The following is a 25,371-nucleotide window of genomic DNA, read 5'->3' on the forward strand; positions in this document are numbered from 1 at the left end:
ACCGCAGACGGAGTACAGTCTAGGGGGCCACAAACTACAAACCTCACTCAAGGAAAAAGATCTTGGGGTGAGTATAACACCGAGCACATCTCCTGAAGCGCACATCAACCAAGTCCTTTCGCATGCTATTTCATTACTTTTTAACAAGTCAATAGAGACTAGCACCTTCCCGAAACTACTCAAAATGGCAAGGGTTACACCAATACATAAAGGTGGTGACCCTACAGACTTAAACAACTATAGGCCAATATCTAACTTACCATTGCTATCCAAAATCTTTGAGAAACTCGTGCACAGGAGACTATATTCATTTATAACGGCTCAAAACATACTCAACCCCTGCCAGTTTGGATTCAGGAAAAATAAAAGCACTAATGATGCAATCATAAAAATGCTAGATCTGCTTTACACAGCATTGGAAAATAACGAATATCCACTAGGAATTTTTATTGACCTAAGAAAAGCTTTTGACACAGTAGACCACCACATCCTACTCCACAAACTTGATCACTACGGTATAAGAGGCCATGCGCTTGCTTATTTCAAATCTTACATTACTAATAGGTATCAGTATGTCACCATTAAAGACACAGCATCAACAACACGGCCACTTGATACTGGGGTTCCGCAGGGAAGTGTCCTTGGTCCCCTGCTCTTCCTCATATACATCAATGACCTTCCAAACGTATCCCAACACCTGAAACCCATTCTCTTTGCTGATGACACGACTTATGTCATCTCTCACCCTAATCTTGCCACCCTCAACACCATTGTGAATGAGGAACTGATTAAAATATCGACTTGGATGACAGCCAATAAACTTACGCTTAACACTGACAAAACCTACTATATTATGTTTGGTAGCAGAGCAGGAGATGCACAAATTAACATTAAGATTGACAACACTCTAATTACCAGAAATAATGGGGGAAAATTCCTAGGCTTATACCTTGACAACAACCTGAATTTCAGCACCCATATCCAGCATATAGCCAAAAAAGTATCCAAAACGGTTGGGATCCTCTCCAAGATACGATACTACGTGCCGCAAAATGCCCTTCTCACACTATACCACTCACTTATTTATCCATACCTCACCTATGCTATTTGTGCTTGGGGATCAACTGCAGCAACACACCTAAAGCCAATAATAACCCAACAAAAAGCTGCAGTAAGAATAATCACTAAATCCCATCCCTGGCAACACACCCCCCCACTCTTCATAGATCTAAACTTACTCCCAGTTCAGTACATCCACACTTACTACTGTGCAATCTATATCTACAGGACCTTAAACTCTAATATCAACCTTGACCTAAAACGCTTTCTTGATAGTTGTGACAGAACCCACAGGCATAACACCAGACACAAACATCTCTACGACATTCCCCGTGTCCGACTAAACCTTTACAAAAATTCAATGTATGTCAAAGGCCCTAAAATCTGGAATACCCTACCTGAGAACTCTAGAACTGCAGACACATTCATCACCTTCAAAACTACCATTAGAAAACATCTTATCTCCCTGATACACCCCGTCAACTAACTACACGAATACCACCTGGTGGTTCACACTTACACTCACTCACTCATTTGACCATAAACAGAAATATTAATCTCAGTCTTAAAATAATGAATCCTGTGATACTCCAATACTGAAACTATGTACTGTGCCAAAACAAAAGCATTCACATTGCTAAACTCACAAACTAGTATTTAGTCACTTAGCCATAATACCAACTTACCTCATAATTTGTAATATTTTACAATTAAGAATAAAACTAAGTCTGCCCGAAATGCCTAGCCATGCTAAGCGTTCTAGTGGTACACTCTGTAATCACAATTTTACTACATGTAAACCAAACAATAACCAAATTTCTGTAAACTCAGCATTGTAATCCTTATAGAGAATAAACTTTGAAAAGTAACTGCTGCAGCATATGGGCACCTAGCAAACCTCAGAACAGCATTCCGACATCTTAATAAGGAATAGTTCAGGACCCTGTACACCGTGTACGTTAGTCCCATATTGGAGTATGCGGCACCAGTTTGGAACCCTCACCTAGCCAAGCACGTAAGGAAACTAGAGAAAGTGCAAATGCTTGCAACAAGACTAGTCCCAAAGCTAAGGGGTATGTCCTACGAGGAGAGGTTAAGGGAAATCAACCTGACGACACTGCAAGACAGGAGAGATAGGGGGGATATGATAACGACATAAAATATTGAGAGGAATTGACAAGGTGGACAGACAGGATGTTCCAGAGATGTGACACAGCAACAAGGTGACACAACTGGAAGTTGAAGACTCAGATGAATCACAGGGATGTTAGGAAGTATTTCTTCAGCCACAGAGTTGTCAGGAAGTGGAACAATATGGAGAGTGATGTAGCGGAGGCAGGATCCATACATAGCTTTAAGAAGAGGTATGATAAAGCTAATAGTACCAGGTACCCAGGTACCAGGCAACCAGGTACCAGGCACCCAGGTACCAGGCATCCAGGTACCTAGGTACCAGGCATGCAGGTACCAAGGTACCAGGCATGCAGGTACCCAGGCATCCAGGTACCAGGCATCCAGGTGCCCAGGCATCCAGGTACCAGGCATCCAGGTGCAAGGTACTCAGGTACCAGGCATCCAGGTACAAGGTACCAGGTACATCCTTCACATAATACTTGATGTCTTTGTATATATATATATATATATATATATATATATATATATATATATATATATATATATATATATATATATATAACACCGCTACTCTCCTGAAGGTATATTGTGTGAGTATTGTATATGTTGTATAGTCTGGCTGTGGGTAATTTGTGGGATAACGAGTGTGGTTGCAGAGATTGCAAGATTTAGGGGATTGCAGGTGGTAAAAACAGGTATGGGAAGGGATGTTAAGACAAGTGTGGGTGTGGGGGGTGTTTGAGGGGGTTAAGACAGGTGTTGGGGGGGTGAAGAGAAGGTAACCTTGTACACTGTCCACTAGTCCGGTTGCAGACGTCGTTGCAAGACCAGCACCACCACCTGCCCACTTTCAAGATGCAAGTTGCAGTCGTGACACTGGTGTTGCTGGTGGGCGTGGGAGTGGGCGTAGGCGTGGGTGAAGACTCCTCCTCCTACAGAGAATCCCTAGAAGAAGCCTTTAATGATCGTGCAGAAATTGAAAAAACGATCGAATGCTTCCTAAACAGGATCCCATGTTCGCGTAAACAGCAGAAGATCAAAGGTCAGTCTCTCCTCTCGTCTCGTATAAGATGTAGAGTTATCGTATAAGATGTAGAGTTATCGTATAAGATGTAGAGTTATCGTATAAGATGTAGAGTTATCGTATAAGGTGTAGAAATATCTTATAGGTCGTAGAGCTATCTTCTGAGACATAAAATTTTCTTCTTGTAAGACGCATGTTGACCTTACTGACCCACCTGGTCAGTAAACACCTGCCAAATGTTACTGTTACTGGTTTATTTACAGAGGAATATCTGAGGTCTCAGGGGTTCGTACGTCAGCTTGCGTGCGGCCGGTCTCAGACCGAGCCGCGGGGGCGCTGACCCCGAAACTTTCTCCAGGTAAACTCCAGGTAATCTCGGTGAGGTTCAGGTGTTACTCTCCGCTGTTTTCCGTTCCGTCTCGGGTTATATCTTCTTACAACCAGGGGTCTTGAAGACAACCAGGGGTCTTGAAGACAACCAGGGGTCCTGAAGACAACCAGGGGTCTTGAAGACAACCAGGGGTCTTGAAGACAACCAGGGGTCTTGAAGACAACCAGGGTCTTGAAGATAACCAAAGGTCTTGAAAACAACCAGGGGTCTTGAAAACAATCAGGGGTCTTGAAGACAACCAGGGGTCTTGAAGACAACCAAAGGTCTTGAAAACAACCAGGGGTCTTGAAGACAATCAGGGGTCTTGAAGACAACCAGGGGTCTTGAAGACAACCAGGGATCTTGAAGACAGCCAGGGGTCTTGAAGACAACCAGGGGTCTTGAAGACAACCAGGGGTCTTGAAGACAACCAGGGGTCTTGAAGACAACCAGGGATCTTGAAGACAACCAGGGGTCTTGAAGACAACCAGGGGTCTTGAAGACCAGGGATCTTGAAGACAACCAGGGGTCTTGAAGACAACCAGGGGTCTTGAAGACAACCAGGGGTCTTGAAGACAACCAGGGGTCTTGAAGACAACCAGGGATCTTGAAGACAACCAGGGGTCTTGAAGACAACCAGGGGTCTTGAAGACAACCAGGGGTCTTGAAGACAACCAGGGGTCTTGAGCTTCAGGTGTTACCGCTGTTTTCCGTTCCGTCTCGGGTTATATCTTCTTCCAACCATCGGGTTCTTTACCCGGAGAAACTTTAACTGATAGTGTACATCTCGTGCGCCACAGTATACCACATTCTCGGGTCCTTGTCTGTACTTCGATGCATTACACAGCAGCTCGTATCAACTTGGACAAGTGGTATACTCTTTATCTCTTCTCTGCCATTTATTTATCCTGGATGTGGCATCTCTGATTTCTTCCCTACCTCTTCCTCTCCTTTCCTCTCCTCTTAGTAGATTTTAACTTTCATTATTTCCTCCGGGGAGTTTCACTGTGACTATCGTGGTGCTCAGTGGTTCTTCTCAGTATTCTTCCCCTCTCTTTTAAATACAGGTTCTCCAGCTCATTTCGACCCTCGCACTCTCTCTTGCATAGATTTCTCAATTTGCTACTTACTTACTTATTCCTCAACTGCACTCAACGGTGCTCCCTCGATCATTTTCCTGTCTTCTCATGTGTATTTTCGACCGCCTCGTAGCCTACGTTGACAATCTCAACAGGCGAACTGGGTCATTTACTCGCGTCAAACTGTTTCTAGTCAAAAACCTTCTTCTTTGTCCTCAACTGCTGAGTTATTACCTGGAGTTTACCTGGGGAGGGTTTCGGGGGTCGATCAACCAGGCTGTTACTGTTGGCCACACACAAGTTGACGTACGAACCACAGCCCGATTGGTCAGATGCTGACTTGAGGTGCCTGTCCAGTGCCTTCTTGAAGACTACTGGTAGGCAGTTGAACAGTCTTAGGCCCCGGACACTTAGTGTGTTGTCTCTCAACGTACTCGTAGATATTTTTGTCCTTGGTTTTAACCACAGCCTCGAATACAATCCCTGAAACCTCAGATGGACATCCTCAGAAATGCGTAACTTGTGCTCGAGCAGTGGGTTTGTAATATGCTGCTTGAGGCCTATATCATTAAAACAGGACCTCAGAGCTACTGGATTTTAAGCTGGCGAGGGCAGTTGACCGATGTGTTGTCCGAGAGGCTGAACACACTTGACGAGGGATTATGATTCTAACGTCACTTCGACTGACTCAGTGAATGCAGTTTGGAAGTACGGAAATTGAGTGGCAACTACTCTCCAGACCAGCTCTGGTTCTTAGGGTTGCTGGTGATAGCATATTTTAATATCTATTATGTACCCCATACCCATCCTGTGAGCGGTAGTCACCCCATACCCATCCTGTGGGCGGTAGTCACCCCATACCCATCCTGTGGGCGGTAGTCAAAAGATTACAGAAGTACATAATGGGTCCAGGGACTGTACCTCAACATTACAGAGGTACATAATGAGTCCAGGGACTGTACCTCAACATTACAGAGGTACATAATGGGTCCAGGGACTGTACCTCAACATTAGAGGTACATAATGGGTCTAGGGACTGTACCTCAACATTACTGAGGTACATAATGGGTCCAGGGACTGTACCTCAACATTACAGATGTACATAATGGGTCCAGGGACTGTGCTTCAACATTACAGAGGTACATAATGGGTCCAGGGATTGTACCTCAACATTACGGAGGTAAATAATGGGTCCAGGGACTGTACCTCAACATTACAGAGGTACATAATGGGTCCAGGGACTGTACCTCAACATTACAGAGGTACATAATGGGTCCAGGGACTGTACCTCAACATTACAGAGGTACATAATGGGTCCAGGGACTGTACCTCAACATTACAGAGGTACATAATGGGTCCAGGGACTCTACCTCAACATTATGGAGGTACATAATGGGTCCAGGGACTGTACCTCAACATTACAGAGGTACATAATGGGTCCAGGGACTGTACCTCAACATTACAGAGGTACATAATGGGTCCAGGGACTGTACTTCAACATTACAGAGGTACATAATGGGTGCAGGGCTGCCACTAGCACGTTAAGAGACCATACAATAAGTGTCAGGGGCCCGAGACTGTTCAACTGCCTCCCAGCACACATAAGGGGGATTACCAACAGACCCCTGGCAGTCTTCAAGCTGGCACTGGACAAGCACCTAAAGTCAGTTCCTGATCAGCCGGGCTGTGGCTCGTACGTTGGTTTGCGTGCAGCCAGCAGCAACAGCCTGGTTGATCAGGCTCTGATCCACCAGGAGGCCTGGTCACAGACCGGGCCGCGGGGGCGTTGACCCCCGGAACTCTCTCCAGGTAAACTCCAGGTCTCCAGGTAATAGTATTTATGGACCCCCGGTTAACGATATTTTTTCACTCCAGAAGTATGTTCAGGTGCCAGTACTGACCGAATTTGTTCCTATAAGAAATATTGTGAAGTAGATTAGTCCATTTCAGACCCCCAAACATACACGTTCAAACGCACTTACATAAATACACTTACATAATTGGTCACATTCAGAGGTAATCGTTATGCGGGGGTCCACTGTATTAGTATACTACAGTACCGTCAGCCCACACAGGGGGCGTTGACCTCAGAAACCTTACCCATGTATGGTACTTTACCAGTCTTCAACGCAATTCATTACCTTTGTAAATTGTGAGTTCATTACCTTTGTAAATTGTGAGTTCATTACCTTTGTAAATTGTGAGTTCATTACCTTTGTAAATTGTGAGTTCATTACCTTTGTAAATTGTGAATTCATTACCTCTGTAACTTGCTCAGCTATCAAAACTTTGGAGCCCAGTTCCTGGACCAATTATGTACCTCTGTAATCTTTTGAAGTACCGTCCCACAGGATCTGTATGTGAGTGACTACCGACCAACAGGATCTGTAATGTGGTGACTACCGCCCACAGGATGGGTATGGGGTGACTACCGCCCACAGGATGGGTATGGGTGACTACCTCCCACAGGATGGGTATGGGGTGACTACCGCCCACAGGATGGGTATGTGGTGACTACCGCCCACAGGATGGGTATGTGGTGACTACCGCCCACAGGATGGTTATGGGGTGACTACTGCCCACAGGATGGGTATGGGGTGACTACCACCCACAGGATGGGTATGGGGTGACTACCGCCCACAGGATGGGTATGTGGTGACTACCGCCCACAGGATGGGTATGGGGTGACTACCGCCCACAGGATGGGTATGTGGTGACTACCGCCCACAGGATGGGTATGGGGTGACTACCGCCCACAGGATGGGTATGTGGTGACTACCGCTCACAGGATGGGTATTGGGTGACTACCGCCCACAGGATAGGTATGGGGTGAATACCGCCCACAGGATGGGTATGGGGTGACTACCACCCACAGAATGGGTATGGGGTGACTACCACCCACAGAATGGGTATGGGGTGACTACCACCCACAGAATGGGTATGGGGTGACTACCACCCACAGGATGGGTATGGGGTGACTACCGCCCACAGGATGGGTATGGGGTGACTACCGCCCACAGGATGGGTATGGGGTGACTACCACCCACAGAATGGGTATGGGGTGACTACCACCCACAGAATGGGTATGGGCTGACTACCACCCACAGGATGGGTATGGGGTGACTACCGCCCACAGGATGGGTATGGGGTGACTACCGCCCACAGGATGGGTATGGGGTGACTACCGCCCACAGGATGGGTATGGGGAACATAATAAACATATTAAACTACCCTTACAGACTCATCCCTACAGCACTCCATGACCCTGGTGGGTTTAGCGCATAGTTTACATAATAACTAGGCCTAAATAAATACTGATTCATTACAGAACGAGCCCTTGCAGCCATGAGGAACGGAGGTACCTGTCCCAGCACCTTATGTACACCTAAGCAGCAGCAGGAGACAGCGAAGTCAATGGAACTACTGCAACAAAACTATCCTGACCTGTTCCTACGCCTCATTGCATCACTCTTTGGGATTGGTTATTAATAAATTTATCAAAATAATTATCATTATTATTCTTATTGTTGAGTAGCAATTATTTTATCTGTACATCTTGTTGGCTGACCTACCATTATGGTAGGTTGACCTACCATTAAGCATTATGGTAGCATTATGGTAGACCTACCATTATGGTAGACCTACCATTATGGTAGCATTATGGTAGGTTGACCTACCATTATGGTAGGTTGACCTACCATTATGGTAGGTTGACCTACCATTATGGTAGGTTGACCTACCATTATGGTAGGTTGACCTACCATTATGGTAGGTTGACCTACCATTATGGTAGGTTGACCTACCATTATGGTATTGCATTATGGTAGGTTGATACCATTATGGTAGGTTGACTCATTTGGTAGGGACCTACCATTATGGTAGGTTGACCTACCATTATTAATACCATTATGGTAGGCTGATCATTATGGTAGGTTGACCTACCATTATGGTATTATCATTATGGTATGACCTACCATTATGGTAGGTTGACCTATATGGTTGACCTACCATTAGTAGACCTACCATGGTATGACCTACCATTATTAGGCTGATACCATTATGGTACTGACCTCATTATGGTAGGTTGACCTACCATTATTGTTGACCTACCTGACCTACCATTATGGTAGGTTGACCTACCATTATGGTAGGTTGACCTACCATTATGGTAGGTTGACCTACCATTATGGTAGGTTGACCTACCATTATGGTAGGTTGACCTACCATTATGGTAGGTTGACCTACCATTATTTTTCGGGATTCCTAAAAAACAATTTTTTTTTTTTTTTATTCGCCGGTATTCTCCCGGCCCGGGTCTTTTCCAAGTAGTGGTGACCCGACCTTGGCTCCCTATCTGGGGAGTGTCTCGAGACTTAAGTCTCCCATGAGAGGAGGTACAACTACCCCCTCATCTTTGGGACCAACTGTCCCCAGGCCTAGCCACATCCCCCGCCCTCACGGGGCTCGTAGGGAGAAGCTAGGCCTCTGGTCTGCCCCGCCTCAAATGGGCTCATGGGGATGGCAGTCTTATGAGCTGCAGGTGGTAGCAAGCTCAGGCTTTTTTTTTTTTATTATTATTAAAGATTAGCCGGTATTCTCCCGGCCCGGGCCTTTTCCAAGTGGTGGCCCGGCCTTGGCTCCCTCTTTAGGGAGTGTCTGGGACCTAAGTCTCCCATGGCAGGAGGCACAAGTACCTCCTCATCTTTGGGACCAACTGTCCCCAGGCCTAGCCACAAGCCTCTCTAGTCTGCCATCCCCGCCCCAAGGGGGCTAATGGGGCTTCTTCTTAAATCTTAGCCGGTATTCTCCCGGCCCGGGCCTTTTCCAAGTGGTGGCCCGGCCTTGGCTCCCTCTTTAGGGAGTGTCTGAGACCTAAGTCTCCCATGGGAGGAGGCACAAGTACCTTCTCGTCTTTGGGGCAAACTGTCCCCAGGCCTAGCCACAAGCTAGGCCTCTCTGGTCTGCCATCCCCGCCCCAAGGGGGCAAATGGGAATGACAGTCTTATGAGTTAAAGGCTCGGGCTCAGGCACCTACCCTACCCTAGAAGGGTTAGGCATGGTGTCGATGGCTAATGGGGCGAATTTATATAGATTATTCATATTTTTTTGACAAATATTCATAAAATTACCTAATTTTATGTTATAATTTTTACCTGGGTTAAAATTTTTATAAAATTTTTAAAGATTTATATTTCTAAATATTTTTGTTAAATTATGGTATAAGAAAAAATAAAAACATTTGTTATTTCCATAGATATTTTAATTTTTTTTTGAGTTGGGATATTTTTTTTCAGAGACTAACTGCACCAATTCCTTGGATCTAGGGTGTTGGAGGAGGGATGGTGGAGTGTTGGAGGGATGGAGTATTGGATGAGTTACGGAGTACTGAAGGAGTCTTGCAGGGTTGGTGGTATACCTGGAGGGTGTTTCGGGGGTCAGCGCCCCCGCGGCCCTCTTGAAGACAACCAGGGGTCTTGAAGACAACCAGGGGTCTTGAAGACAACCAGGGGTCTGGAAGACAACCAGGGGTCTTGAAGACAACCAGGGGTCTGGAAGACAACCAGGGGTCTTGAAGACAACCAGGGGTCTGGAAGCCAACCAGGGGTCTGGAAGACAACCAGGGGTCTGGAAGACAACCAGGGGTCTGGAAGACAACCAAGGGTCTGGAAGACAACCAGGGGTCTTGAAGACAACCAGGGGTCTTGAAGACAACCAGGGGTCTTGAAGACAACCAGGGGTCTGGAAGACAACCAGGGGTCTGGAAGACAACCAAGGGTCTGGAAGACAACCAGGGGTCTTGAAGACAACCAGGGGTCTTGAAGACAACCAGGGGTCTGGAAGACAACCAGGGGTCTGGAAGACAACCAGGGGTCTGGAAGACAACCAGGGGTCTGGAAGACAACTAGGGGTCTATTGGTAATCCTCCTTGTGTTCTCTCAGTGTACTCGTGGCGCCTCCGCAGCTTTTCATTGGGGGAATGTTGCATCTCCTGCCGAGTCTTTTCCTTTCATAGAGAGATTTTTGTGTGCAAATTTGGGACCAGTCGCTCTAGTGTATGTTATGATGTATCTTTCTCGCCTGCGTTCCAGGGAGTACAAGTCAAGTAATTTTGGTGCTTTATCGCACTTAAACGTGCAGTGAAAATTCTCAGTATATTCTCCTAGACTGCAATTTCACCTGCCTTGAAAGGGGCCGTTAGTGTACAGCAATATTGGAGCCCAGGATGGTGTTGATGGTGACTGGTGGTACTGGTGGTGATGACTGGCAGCGTTGGTGTTGGTGGTGGTGACTGGTGGTGGCAGGAACCAACATATCATCTGCCATACAAGGCAGACACTGTCGACACATCGTCTTCCTTGGCTGGGTAGGGAAGTGTGCCTCCGTCTGCAACAACAAGAGCAACATCAGAATAACTGCAACACACACATTGCAACATTCCCTCAACTATAAAAGTAACACAATAACCAAGAGGAAAAACATTAACAAAAGTAATTATGTGGCTAGAACAATTTAGAAATAACTACTGGTGTCGCTGGTAGTGTTGCTGGTAGTGTTGCTGGTAGTGTTGCTGGTAGTGTTGATGACAGTGTTGTCGGTACTGTTGCTGGTAGTGTTGCTGGTAGTGTTGCTGGTAGTGTTGCTGGTAGTGTTGATGACAGTGTTGCTGGTAGTGTTGCTGGTAGTGTTGCTGGTAGTATTGCTGGTAGTGTTGATGACAGTGTTGCTGGTAGTATTGCTGGTAGTGTTGCTGGTAGTATTGCTGGTAGTGTTGATGACAGTGTTGCTGGTAGTGTTGCTGGTAGTGTTGCTGGTAGTATTGCTGGTAGTGTTGCTGGTAGTATTGCTGGTAGTGTTGTTGACAGTGTTGCTGGTAGTGTTGCTGGTAGTGTTGATGACAGTGTTGCTGGTAGTGTTGATGACAGTGTTGCTGGTAGTGTTGATGACAGTGTTGCTGGTAGTGTTGCTGGTAGTGTTGATGACAGTGTTGCTGGTAGTGTTGCTGGTAGTGTTGCTGGTAGTGTTGCTGGTAGTGTTGATGACAGTGTTGCTGGTAGTGTTGCTGGTAGTGTTGCTGGTAGTGTTGATGACAGTGTTGTCGGTACTGTTGCTGGTAGTGTTGCTGGTAGTGTTGCTGGTAGTGTTGCTGGTAGTGTTGATGACAGTGTTGCTGGTAGTGTTGCTGGTAGTGTTGCTGGTAGTATTGCTGGTAGTGTTGATGACAGTGTTGCTGGTAGTATTGCTGGTAGTGTTGATGACAGCGTTGCTGGTAGTGTTGATGACAGTGTTGATGGTAGTGTTGATGACAGTGTTGCTGGTAGTATTGCTGGTAGTGTTGCTGGTAGTGTTGCTTGTAGTGTTGCTGGTAGTGTTGCTGGTAGTGTTGCTGGTAATGTCGCTGGTAGTGTTGCTGACAGTGTTGCTGACAGTGTTGCTGGTAGTGTTGATGACAGTGTTGCTGGTAGTGTTGCTGGTAGTGTTGCTGGTAGTGTTGATGACAGTGTTTCTGGTAGTGTTGCAGGTAGTATTGCTGGTAGTGTTGCTGGTAGTGTTGCTGGTAGTGTTGCTGGTAGTGTTGCTGGTAGTATTGCTGGTAGTGTTGCTGGTAGTATTGCTGGTAGTGTTGATGACAGTGTTGCTGGTAGTGTTGCTGGTAGTGTTGCTGGTAGTATTGCTGGTAGTGTTGCTGGTAGTGTTGCTGGTAGTGTTGATGACAGTGTTGCTGGTAGTGTTGCTGGTAGTGTTGATGACAGTGTTGCTGGTAGTGTTGCTGGTAGTATTGATGACCGTGTTTCTGGTAGTGTTGCTGGTAGTGTTGCTGGTAGTGTTGCTGGTAGTGTTGCTGGTAGTGTTGATGACAGTGTTGCTGGTAGTGTTGCTGGTAGTGTTGATGACAGTGTTGCTGGTAGTGTTGCTGGTAGTATTGATGACCGTGTTTCTGGTAGTGTTGCTGGTAGTATTGCTGGTAGTGTTGCTGGTAGTGTTGCTGGTAGTGTTGCTGGTAGTATTGCTGGTAGTGTTGCTGGTAGTGTTGCTGGTAGTATTGCTGGTAGTGTTGATGACAGTGTTGCTGGTATTGTTGCTGGTAGTGTTGCTGGTAGTATTGCTGGTAGTGTTGCTGGTAGTGTTGCTGGTAGTGTTGATGACAGTGTTGCTGGTAGTGTTGCTGGTAGTGTTGCTGGTAGTGTTGCTGCTAGTGTTGCTGGTAGTATTGCTGGTAGTGTTGATGACAGTGTTGCTGGTAGTGTTGCTGGTAGTGCTGATGACAGTGTTGCTGGTAGTGTTGCTGGTAGTATTGCTGGTAGTGTTGATGACAGTGTTGCTGGTAGTGTTGATGGTAGTGTTGCTGGTAGTGTTGCTGGTAGTGTTGATGACAGTGTTGCTGGTAGTGTTGCTGGTAGTGTTGCTTGTAGTGTCGCTGGTAGTGTTGCTGGTAGTGTTGCTGGTAGTATTGCTGGTAGTGTTGATGACAGTGTTGCTGGTAGTGTTGATGACAGTGTTGCTGGTAGTGTTGCTGGTAGTGTTGCTGGTAGTGTTGCTGGTAGTGTTGCTGGTAGTGTTGCTGACAGTGTTGCTGGTAGTGTTGATGACAGTGTTGATGACAGTGTTGTTGGTAGTGTTGCTGGTAGTGTTGATGACAGTGTTGTTGATAGTGTTGTTGGTAGTGTTGATGACAGTGTTGCTGGTAGTGTTGCTGACAGTGTTGCTGGTAGTGTTGTTGACAGTGTTGTTGACAGTGTTGTAGGTAGTGTTGTTGACAGTGTTGTTAGTAATGTTGACAGTGTTGTTGGTAGTGTTGTTGACAGTGTTGATGACAGTGTTGCTGGTAGTGTTGCTGACAGTGTTGCTGGTAGTGTTGATGACAGTGTTGATGACAGTGTTGCTGGTAGTGTTGATGACAGTGTTGCTGGTAGTGTTGATGACAGTGTTGCTGGTAGTGTTAAGAGCCATCATTCCCGTAGCACCCGTAGTATGTACAGTATCCACAGTCAAAGAACTTGCTACAATTGTGGTTACCGTGGACATATTGCTATTAATTGTCACGATAGTCACCCTAAGAAGCGTCGTACTGATGATGAGTACCAGTCAGATCTTCCCTACTGTACTTATCATAGAATTCATGGACATGACACATCTGAGTGCAATGCTCTCTACAACCTGCAGTACTCTAGATCTTACCATGGCCGTTCCAACCGCAGAGCCAGGAGAGGAAACAGACGTCGTGGTTCACAAACTAACCAGAACCAGGCTCATTCTTTCCAATTCGGGGGAATCCGAGCGCCCAAGTCTACTCGTCCAGTCGTGACAGTAGTAGGTGATAACGAGTACACCATCCCAGTCCAGAATTCCTATGAAGCCTTAGCCAGCCTTGAGATTGACAGCCCTGCTGTTGATGCTGCTCCACGCGTCTCTGACGTAGAGGAATTTGGGGATGATGTAGAAAATGCCTTCTTCGATGACAACTCACCTTTCTGTTTGCATATAACTCCTAACGAAACGATTGGTCCATTACCTGGAGTTTACCTGGAGAGAGTTCCGGGGGTCAACGCCCCCGCGGCCCGGTCTGTGACCAGGCCTCCTGGTGGATCAGAGCCTGATCAACCAGGCTGTTGCTGCTGGCTGCAACGATCGTCACCTATCACGTTCTCTAGACTCATGACCAACATCTTCAGAGGTCTTATAGGTAAAGCACTTATGGTGTACTTAGACGACGTAATCATGTCCGAAGATGTGGATACACACTTGAAAAGACTTGATGTAGTACTTGGTAAGCTTGAAGAAGCCAATTTAAAGATCAAACTGTCCAAATGTCAGTTTTTCAGATCAGAAATTAAGTTTCTTGGTCACGTAGTCACTCCTAGAGGGGTTACGACTGACCAAAGTAAAGTAACTGCAGTACTAAATTTTCCAACTCCCAAAACTGCTGATGCTGTAAGATTCTTTGTGGGTCTAGCAGGTTTCTACAGATCTTTCATTGCCAATTTTTCTTCCATAGCTGCTCCGCTAACTGAATTGCTTAAGAAAGATGCTCCTTTTGTTTGGACCTTCCTGGAAAATCCTAGAGGGACTAGTACCGAACTTGCACACGAAAATCACTCATTACGAAAGCAAAAGACTTGGCAGACGATGCACCATCCCCCCAATGAAAAGCAGGGGTGTCACTAGCACGTTAAGAGACCATACAATAAGTGTCAGGGGCCCGAGACTGTTCAACTGCCTCCCAGCACACATAAGGGGGATTACCAACAGACCCCTGGCAGTCTTCAAGCTGGCACTGGACAAGCACCTAAAGTCAGTTCCGGATCAGCCGGGCTGTAGCTCGTATGTTGGTTTGCGTGCAGCCAGCAGCAACAGCCTGGTTGATCAGGCTGTGATCCACCAGGAGGCCTGGTCTCAGACCGGGCCGCGGGGGCGTTGACCCCCGGAACTCTCTCCAGGTAAACTCCAGGTAAGAAAGAGCATTCCAAACTCTAAAAGAAAAGTTAACGTCTGCTCCAATTTTGAAATTCCCAGATTTTTCTAAGCCCTTCTATCTGACAACTGATGCTAGTTCAATTGGCATAGGTGCCGTACTAGCTCAGAAGACTGATGGTAAGTACAACGCAGTTGCATTTGCTAGCCGAGTCCTTACAAAGGCTGAACGTAATTATACAGTAACGGAGCAAGAAGCTTTAGCAATAGTATGGTCTTTAAAGCACTTCCGAGACATTATTTACCAGTACCCTGTTCATGTCTTGACAGACCATGCTCCACTGATACCTTTATTCCAGAACAAACAACCTACTGGAAGGTTAGCCAGATGGACCTTGACTATCCAAGAGTTCAATCCCACCTTTGAACATTTACCTGGCAAGTCAAATGTAGTCGCAGATGCTTTATCGCGACACGTTAGTGTAGTTACTGCAGATCCTCCATTTACTGTCGAGGATGTCAAAAATGCCCAAAGAACAGATCCCATGTGGTCTGGTGTGATTCGATTCCTGCTCCAGGAAGATCTTATTCTGACTGTGAAGCCACCAGCACCCATTAGTGACTTTGTAATGAGCCAAGAATTACTGTATCGAACAGCCGAGTTGGGTACTCCAAGCAGAAGAGTGTACCAGTTAGTAATTCTACAGTCACTAGTGAACGTAGCTCTACAGCTAGTTCATGATGCACCAGGTGTTACACACCCTGGTATGGATCGTTCTGTGAAACAAGCCAGAATGAAATACTTTTGGCTACGTATGGCAATTGACATTTCCGAGTATGTTAAGAAATGTAGTGTCTGTATGCAACATAAAGGAAATGTCAATGGTCCTAATCCAATCCAAGTGTACCCAACCACTAGCGAACCGTGGGAAAGAGTTGCCCTTGACTTGTTAACCAATTTTAAATGTTACCTCCAGGGCAACAAACATCTGTGTGTTATGGTAGACCATTTCACCAGATATTGTGAGTTAGTTCCTATTGTAGATAAGACTGCAGAGACAGTAGCTAAAGCGTTTAAAGAATGCATTTTCTGCAGGCATACCACCCCTAAGTCCTTAGTAACAGATAATGGAGGTGAATTCTGTAATGAGATTCTTGAAAATTTGTGTACTTTGTACAAGATCTCTAAATCCACCATTGTTCCTCATCATCCTGCCAGCAATGGGTTAGCGGAACGAACCAATAAGAAAGTACTTGATGTCCTGAGAGCCACTATCAACCCCAATAGTGAAACTTGGGATGAAGTCATACCAGATGTCCAGTGTGCCATGAATTCTGCTTACAATGCTTCCATAGGTGATACTCCATATTATGTATTGTATGGTGTAGACAAGCGTTTACCCGATGAGTTGTTATATTCCCCTCCGAAACCTAATTACAACCCTGATGATTTTGTAGCAACTCGTACCAGCATGGCTCAGTGTGTTTTTAGAAGAATCCGTGAAACACTTCATAAATCAACAGCAGAATTTACTAGAGTAATTAATAGCCGTGCTAAGCCATCAAAAGTCAAAGTAGGTTCGAGAGTAATGCTGACAAATTTCAACAAAACATCCGAAATGCCTAAGCTCGATCAAAAGTTTGTCGGACCTTATCGAGTTGTAGAACATATCTCAGGTAATAAGTATAAGGTTAAAGAAATTAGTACTGGTAAGTACAAAGAATCGCATTTAGATCATATGAAATTACTATGTGATGTTGATGATATTGCTACCCAGACTAATGTGACAGATGCTGAAAATCCTCTTGACTCTGTACCCTCTACCTCAGATACTCAGTCAGATAACCAACCTGAATGTTGTTACTCTTTGCGTACTCAACAAGTAATGAGAAACCCACAAGTATCTTTTGTAGATACTCGTTTAGATCTCCCTCAGTCAAGGCATGTGTTAGCCATTGCAGAGGAATTCGATCCTCCAGAGATGATAACCATTCTGCATATGTAAACCTCACCCTCGCAGAATTGGGTTTAAATGTACATAGTCTGTATAACTAGATGTCCCAGATGAAGTAAATTGTCAACTGTTTGTTATCAAGTGATTAGTTTTTTCAGAATTTTTTTTTTTCGTATTCACGTTCCCTCCGTATTTTGAGAATTTGACAGTAATAGTCTGCACCAGATGCCTTTGCTGTTAATTACACCTTGTATATATATATTTATTCTTCCTCAGAATCCGTAGAGTGCATGAATACAGATCGAACGATCAATTCCATCCATATTATACAATGATTTGTTCTTATAGTTAAGATAAGATAAGATTTCGTTGGGATTTTTAACCCCGGAGGGTTAGCCACCCAGGATAACCCAAGAAAGTCAGTGCGTCATCGAGGACTGTCTAACTTATTTCCATTGTGGTCCTTAATCTTGTCCCCCAGGATGCCACCCACACCAGTCGACTAACACCCAGGTACCTATTTGCTGCTAGGTGAACAGGACAACAGGTGTAAGGAAACGTGTCGGAATGTTTCCACCCGCCGGGAATCGAACCCGGGCCCTCCGTGTGTGAAGCGGGAGCTTTACCCACCAAACCACCGGGCTGCCCCAAACCATTACGTTAAAAGTGATTACGTTAACACCCATTACGTAAAATTCATTTTGTTAACATCCATTATGATACCATCCATTAGTTCTAAGTTATATATGAATTTGTTATTGTATAGAATCAGCCCAGAACTGCCTGCCTGTTCAGCCTATAAGATAGTAGTGTATGTCGAGACGACATACGTAACATGACCGAGCTGTCAGCATAGTTGCTGATCCTTGTGTTATATAGCATAGCATATAGTATCATCCATGTGCTCTAGATAGGAGATCCCTTTTAGGCCTGTGACTTTGTGTGATGTCACGGGATGCGCATGTGTAGGCTCGTACCTCGGCCTCGGCCTCAGTCGGCGTTAGACATCCAGGCTAGGACAGGCAGAGGCTGGGCTCCATTCCTCATCATCTCAGTCTGACAATATATGTTACCATCCAACAAGTGTCTACCTTCAACCCTCGATATCTCCATTTAAGAACCCCTACGATATTGATGACAGTGTTGCTGGTAGTGTTGATGACAGTGTTGCTGGTAGTGTTGATGACAGTGTTGCTGGTAGTGTTGATGACAGTGTTGATGACAGTGTTGCTGGTAGTGTTGCTGGTAGTGTTGATGACAGTGTTGCTGGTAGTGTTGCTGGTAGTGTTGATGACAGTGTTGCTGGTAGTGTTGATGACAGTGTTGATGACAGTGTTGATGACAGTGTTGATGACAGTGTTGCTGGTAGTGTTGATGACAGTGTTGATGACAGTGTTGCTGGTAGTGTTGATGACAGTGTTGTTGGTAGTGTTGATGACAGTGTTGCTGGTAGTGTTGATGACAGTGTTGGTGGTAGTGTTGATGACAGTGTTGATGACAGTGTTGCTGGTAGTGTTGATGACAGTGTTGGTGGTAGTGTTGATGACAGTGTTGCTGATAGTGTTGATGACAGTGTTGCTGGTAGTGTTGTTGGTAGTGTTGATGACAGTGTTGCTGGTAGTGTTGATGACAGTGTTGGTGATAGTGTTGATGACAGTGTTGCTGATAGTGTTGATGACAGTGTTGCTGGCAGTGTTGATGACAGTGTTGCTGGTAGTGTTGATGACAGTGTTGCTGGTAGTGTTGATGACAGTGTTGCTGGTAGTGTTGATGACAGTGTTGCTGGTAGTGTTGATGACAGTGTTGCTGGTAGTGTTGATGACAGTGTTGCTGGTAGTGTTGATGACAGTGTTGCTGGTAGTGTTGATGACAGTGTTGCTGGTAGTGTTGATGACAGTGTTGGTGGTAGTGTTGATGACAGTGTTGCTGATAGTGTTGATGACAGTGTTGCTGGTAGTGTTGATGACAGTGTTGCTGGTAGTGTTGATGACAGTGTTGGTGGTAGTGTTGATGACAGTGTTGCTGATAGTGCTGATGACAGTGTTGCTGGTAGTGTTGATGACAGTGTTGCTGGTAGTGTTGATGACAGTGTTGCTGGTAGTGTTGATGACAGTGTTGCTGGTAGTGTTGATGACAGTGTTGATGACAGTGTTGCTAGTAGTGTTGCTGGTAGTGTTGATAACAGTGTTGATGACAGTGTTGCTAGTAGTGTTGATGGTAGTGTTGATAACAGTGTTGATGACAGTGTTGCTGGTAGCATTGCTGGTAGTGTTGCTGGTAGTGTTGATGACAGTGTTGCTGGTAGTGTTGATAACAGTGTTGATGACAGTGTTGCTGGTAGTGTTGATGGCAGTGTTGCTGGTAGTGTTGATGACAGTGTTGATGACAGTGTTGCTGGTAGTGTTGATGACAGTGTTGATGACAGTGTTGCTGGCAGTGTTGATGACAGTGTTGATGACAGTGTTGCTGGTAGTGTTGCTGGTAGTGTTGCTGGCAGTGTTGATGACAGTGTTGCTGGTAGTGTTGATGACAGTGTTGATGACAGTGTTGTTGGTAGTATTGCTGGTAGTGTTGATGACAGTGTTGCTGGCAGTGTTGATGACAGTGTTGGTGGTAGTGTTGATGACAGTGTTGGTGGTAGTGTTGATGACAGTGTTGCTGGTAGTGTTGCTGGTAGTGTTGATGACAGTGTTGATGACAGTGTTGTTGGTAGTGTTGATGACAGTGTTGCTGGTAGTGTTGATGACAGTGTTGATGACAGTGTTGATGACAGTGTTGTTGGTAGTGTTGATGACAGTGTTGCTGGTAGTGTTGCTGGTAGTGTTGATGACAGTGTTGTTGGTAGTGTTGATGACAGTGTTGCTGGTAGTGTTGCTGGTAGTGTTGATGACAGTGTTGATGACAGTGTTGTTGGTAGTGTTGATGACAGTGTTGCTGGTAGTGTTGATGACAGTGTTGATGACAGTGTTGTTGGTAGTGTTGATGACTGTTGCTGGTAGTGTTGATGACAGTGTTGCTGGTAGTGTTGATGACAGTGTTGATGACAGTGTTGTTGGTAGTGTTGATGACAGTGTTGCTGGTAGTGTTGATGACAGTGTTGATGACAGTGTTGCTGGTAGTGTTGATGACAGTGTTGATGAAAGTGTTGCTGGTAGTGTTGATGACAGTGTTGTTGGTAGTGTTGATGACAGTGTTGCTGATAGTGTTGCTGGTAGTGTTGCTGGTAGTGTTGCTGGTAGTGTTGATGACAGTGTTGATGACAGTGTTGATGACAGTGTTGCTGGTAGTGTTGCTGGTAGTGTTGATGACAGTGTTGCTGATAGTGTTGCTGGTAGTGTTGATGACTGTTGCTGATAGTGTTGCTGGTAGTGTTGATGACAGTGTTGATGACAGTGTTGATGACAGTGTTGATGACAGTGTTGATGACAGTGTTGCTGATAGTGTTGCTGGTAGTGTTGATGACAGTGTTGATGACAGTGTTGCTGGTAGTGTTGATGACAGTGTTGTTGGTAGTGTTGATGACAGTGTTGCTGGTAGTGTTGATGACAGTGTTGCTGGTAGTGTTGATGACAGTGTTGCTGGTAGTGTTGATGACAGTGTTGCTGGTAGTGTTGATGACAGTGTTGATGACAGTGTTGCTGGTAGTGTTGATGACAGTGTTGATGACAGTGTTGGTGACTGTTGATGACAGTGTTGGTGACTGTTGATGACAGTGTTGATGACAGTGTTGATGACAGTGTTGATGACAGTGTTGGAGACAGTGTTGATGACAGTGTTGATGACAGTGTTGATGACAGTGTTGATGACAGTGTTGATGACAGTGTTGATGACAGTGTTGGTGACTGTTGATGACAGTGTTGCTGGTAGTGTTGCTGGTAGTGTTGATGACAGTGTTGCTGGTAGTGTTGCTGGTAGTGTTGATGACAGTGTTGCTGATAGTGTTGCTGGTAGCGTTGCTGGTAGTGTTGCTGACAGTGTTGCTGGTAGTGTTGATGACAGTGTTGCTGGTAGTGTTGCTGGTAGTGTTGATGACAGTGTTGCTGGTAGTGTTGATGGCAGTGTTGATGACAGTGTTGCTGATAGTGTTGCTGGTAGTGTTGCTGGTAGTGTTGCTGACAGTGTTGCTGGTAGTGTTGATGACAGTGTTGCTGGTAGTGTTGCTGACAGTGTTACTGGTAGTGTTGATGACAGTGTTACTGTTAGTGTTGATGACAGTGTTACTGGTAGTGTTGATGACAGTGTTGCTGGTAGTGTTGATGACAGTGTTGCTGACAGTGTTGCTGGTAGTGTTGATGACAGTGTTGCTGACAGTGTTGCTGGTAGTGTTGATGACAGTGTTGCTGGTAGTGTTGCTGACAGTGTTGCTGGTAGTGTTGATGACAGTGTTACTGTTAGTGTTGATGACAGTGTTACTGGTAGTGTTGATGACAGTGTTACTGGTAGTGTTGATGACAGTGTTGCTGGTAGTGTTGATGACAGTGTTGCTGGTAGTGTTGCTGGTAGTGTTGATGACAGTGTTACTGTTAGTGTTGATGACAGTGTTACTGGTAGTGTTGATGACAGTGTTACTGGTAGTGTTGATGACAGTGTTGCTGGTAGTGTTGATGACAGTGTTACTGGTAGTGTTGATGACAGTGTTGCTGGTAGTGTTGATGACAGTGTTGCTGACAGTGTTACTGGTAGTGTTGATGACAGTGTTACTGGTAGTGTTGATGACAGTGTTACTGGTAGTGTTGATGACAGTGTTACTGGTAGTGTTGATGACAGTGTTACTGGTAGTGTTGATGACAGTGTTACTGGTAGTGTTGATGACAGTGTTACTGGTAGTGTTGATGACAGTGTTGCTGGTAGTGTTGCTGGTAGTGTTGATGACAGTGTTGCTGGTAGTGTTGCTGGTAGTGTTGCTGGTAGTGTTGCTGGTAGTGTTGCTGGTAGTGTTGATGACAGTGTTGCTGGTAGTGTTGCTGGTAGTGTTGATGACAGTGTTGCTGGTAGTGTTGCTGGTAGTGTTGCTGGTAGTGTTGCTGGTAGTGTTGCTGGTAGTGTTGCTGGTAGTGTTGCATCTCTGGCAAAACTACCTGATGCTAAAATTGTCTGTTATTCCACAGTACTATAACAAGAAATAATAATTAATAAAAATAATACGAGGTACACCCATACCGGGTATTGAACCAAGGACACCAGTGTGTGAGGCGACAGCGTTGTCTACCTAGTCAGCCAAGACACGGTGCTGAGATTTACCAAATATTTAATAATAATAATAATAATTAATTTCGGCCTGATACAATGTACAAAACTAAATTCACAAAGTCCAGTAATATACACAATAAACTTAATATTAATAATAAGTCAAGTACAAGGTGGTTATTTTAATTATTAAAGATTAGCCGGTATTCTCCCGGCCCGGGCCTTTTCCAAGTGGTGGCCCGGCCATGGCTCCCTTTCTTGGGAGTATCTCAGACTAGTGTCTGCCATGGGAGGAGGTACAAGTACCTCCTCATCGTCGGGACCAACAGTCCCCAGGCCTAGCCACATTCCCTGCCCTCACGGGGCTCGTAGGGAGAGGCTAGGCCTCTCTCGTCTGCCATCTTTCCCACCCCAGGAGGGCTAATGGGAATGGCAGGCTTCTCAGCTGTGGGTAATACCAAGCTCAGGCTAGGGCACCTACCCTGTCCTAGAAGGGCTGGGCATAAATAATAACTCATTATTATTATTATTAAAGATTAGCCGGTATTCTCCCGGCCCGGGCCTTTTCCAAGTGGTGGCCCGGCCTTGGCTCCCTCTTTAGGGAGTGTCTGAGACCTAAGTCTTCCATGGGAGGAGGCACAAGTACCTTTTCATCTTTGGGACCAACTGTCCCCAGGCCTAGCCACAAGCTAGGCCTCTCTGGTCTGCCATTCCCGCCACAAGGGGGCAAATGGGAATGACAGTCTTATGAGCTAAAGGCTCGAGCTCAGGCACCTACCCTACCCTAGAAGGGTGGTGACCGAACTGCAACAAAATTAAAAGCCACCTCACACCTCCAAGGTTTTGGAGTCCTGGGTGAGGGCGGTGTTGACCTGGGTAAGGGCGGTGTTGACCTGGGTGAGGGCGCTGTAGAGCTGGTTCAGATCGGTGTTGGCCTGCGTGAGGGCGGTGGTGACTTGAGTGAGGGCGGTGTTGACCTTGGTGTGGTCGGTGGTGACCTAGGTGAGGTCGGTGGCGACCAGGATGAGGAGGTCGGTGGCCTCTCTGAGGCCGGTGGTGACCTGGGTGATTTCTGTGGCGACCTGGGTGACTTCTGTGGCGACCTGGGTGAGGTCGGTGGCCTGTCTGAGGTCGGTGGCGACCTGGGTGAGGTCGGTGGCCTGTCTGAGGTCGGTGGTGACCTGGGTGAGGTCGGTGGTGACCTGGGTGAGGTCGGTGGCCTGTCTGAGGTCGGTGGCGACCTGGGTGATTTCTGTGGCGACCTGGGTGAGGTCGGTGGCCTGTCTGAGGTCGGTGGCGACCTGGGTGAAGTCGGTGGCCTGTCTGAGGTCGGTTGTGACCTGGGTGAGGTCGGTGGCCTGTCTGAGGTCGGTGGCGACCTGGGTGAGGTCGGTGGCCTGTCTGAGGTCGGTGGCGACCTGGGTGAGGTCGGTGGCCTGTCTGAGGTCGGTGGTGACCTGGGTGAGGTCGGTGGCCTGTCTGAGGTCGGTGGTGACCTGGGTGAGGTCGGTGGCCTGTCTGAGGTCGGTGGTGACCTGGGTGATTTCTGTGGCGACCTGGGTGAGGTCGGTGGCCTGTCTGAGGTCGGTGGCGACCTGGGTGAGGTCGGTGGCCTGTCTGAGGTCGGTGGCGACCTGGGTGAGGTCGGTGGCCTCTCTGAGGTCGGTGGCGACCTGGGTGATTTCTGTGGCGACCTGGGTGAGGTCGGTGGCCTGTCTGAGGTCGGTGGCGACCTGGGTGAGGTCGGTGGCCTGTCTGAGGTCGGTGGCGACCTGGGTGAGGTCGGTGGCCTCTCTGAGGTCGGTGGCGACCTGGGTGATTTCTGTGGCGACCTGGGTGAGGTCGGTGGCCTGTCTGAGGTCGGTGGCGACCTGGGTGAGGTCGGTGGCCTGTCTGAGGTCGGTGGCGACCTGGGTGAGGTCGGTGGCCTGTCTGAGGTCGGTGGCGACCTGGGTGAGGTCGGTGGCGACCTGGGTGATTTCTGTGGCGACCTGGGTGAGGTCGGTGGCCTGTCTGAGGTCGGTGGCGACCTGGGTGAGGTCGGTGGCCTGACTGAGGTCGGTGGCGACCTGGATGAGGTCGGTGGGTTCTCTGAGGTCGGTGTCCACCTGGGTGGGCTCGGTGGCCTGTCTGAGGTCGGTGGGCTCTCTGAGGTCGGTGTCGACCTGTGAGTGAGGGTCGGTTGCGACCTGGATGGGATGTTTGGTGACCTAGGTGAGCAGATTGGTGGTGACCAGGGTAAGAAGTTCTGTGGCGACCTTCATGGGAAGATCGTTGGCGAACTGGGTGGGACCCTGGGTTAAAAGGTCGCAAGCGACCTTGGTGCGAACGTCTGTTGCGAACTGGGTTAGAAGGTCGGTGGCGACCTGGGTGAGGTCGGTGTCGACCTGGGTGAGGTCGGTGGGCTGTCTGAGGTCAGTGTTGACCTGTGAGTGAGGGTCGGTTGCGACCTGGATGGGATGTTTGGTGACCTAGGTGAGCAGATTGGTGGTGACCAGGGTAAGAAGTTCTGTGGCGACCTTCATGGGAAGATCGTTGGCGAACTGGGTGGGACCCTGGGTTAAAAGGTCGCAAGCAACCTTGGTGCGAACGTCTGTTGCGACCTGGGTTAGAAGGTCGGTGGCGACCTGGGTGGGAAGGTCAGTGGTGACCTGAGTGATAAGGTCGGTGGCGACCCGGGTGAGAAGGTCAGTGGTGACCTGGGTGGGAAGATCAGCAGTGACCTGGGTGGGAAGATCAGCAGTGACCTGGGTGGGAAGATCAGCAGTGACCTGGGTGGGAAGATCAGCAGTGACCTGGGTGGGAAGTTCAGCGGTGACCTGGGTGGAAAGATCAGCAGTGACCTGAGTTGGAAGATCAGCAGTGACCTGGGTGGGAAGATCAGCGGTGACCTGGGTTGTGGGTTCGGTCTTCACCAAGGCCTATGTAGCTGTTGTTTCAGTAACATTCTTGGCATTTATGGTGGTGGTATCGGCTAAGATTTCATTTTTAATGCATACAGGTTCTGGAACCCCCGACGTCATCTCTCTATATTCTCGGACCTTCCCAAGCATTTCTTCTTGTGGATTCTGGAACCCCAGAGGTTGTCTCTTATGGTATGGGAACCACTGAGTTACTTTGAGCTTGAGTGGAGTGAGATCCCATCCTTGTAGT

The 25,371-nt window shown here is 47.0% G+C and overlaps 2 protein-coding genes across 2 annotated transcripts in view; one reads left to right on the forward strand and one right to left on the reverse strand.

The window, feature by feature from the left end:
• Positions 1–2,976: 2,976 nt before the first annotated feature.
• LOC128704584 (uncharacterized) lies at positions 2,977–8,172 on the forward strand. The gene is made up of 2 exons (XM_053799704.2): positions 2,977–3,235; positions 7,995–8,172. The coding sequence occupies exons 1-2, from the start codon at positions 3,049–3,051 to the stop codon at positions 8,153–8,155; spliced, it is 348 nt and encodes a 115-aa protein (XP_053655679.2). The 5' UTR covers positions 2,977–3,048; the 3' UTR covers positions 8,156–8,172.
• Positions 8,173–9,746: 1,574 nt separating this feature from the next.
• LOC128704552 (solute carrier family 53 member 1) overlaps positions 9,747–25,371 on the reverse strand; it is a 73,873-nt gene continuing 58,248 nt past the window's right edge. The window contains exon 15 of the mRNA XM_053799677.2: positions 9,747–11,050. Coding sequence (XP_053655652.1) covers positions 10,980–11,050 — 71 coding nt within the window. The 3' untranslated portion in view covers positions 9,747–10,979. The remainder of the gene's footprint in view (positions 11,051–25,371) is intronic.

The sequence above is a fragment of the Cherax quadricarinatus genome, unplaced genomic scaffold (assembly GCF_038502225.1).
Source record: "Cherax quadricarinatus isolate ZL_2023a unplaced genomic scaffold, ASM3850222v1 Contig85, whole genome shotgun sequence".
In the NCBI taxonomy this organism is placed as follows: Eukaryota; Metazoa; Arthropoda; class Malacostraca; order Decapoda; family Parastacidae; genus Cherax; species Cherax quadricarinatus.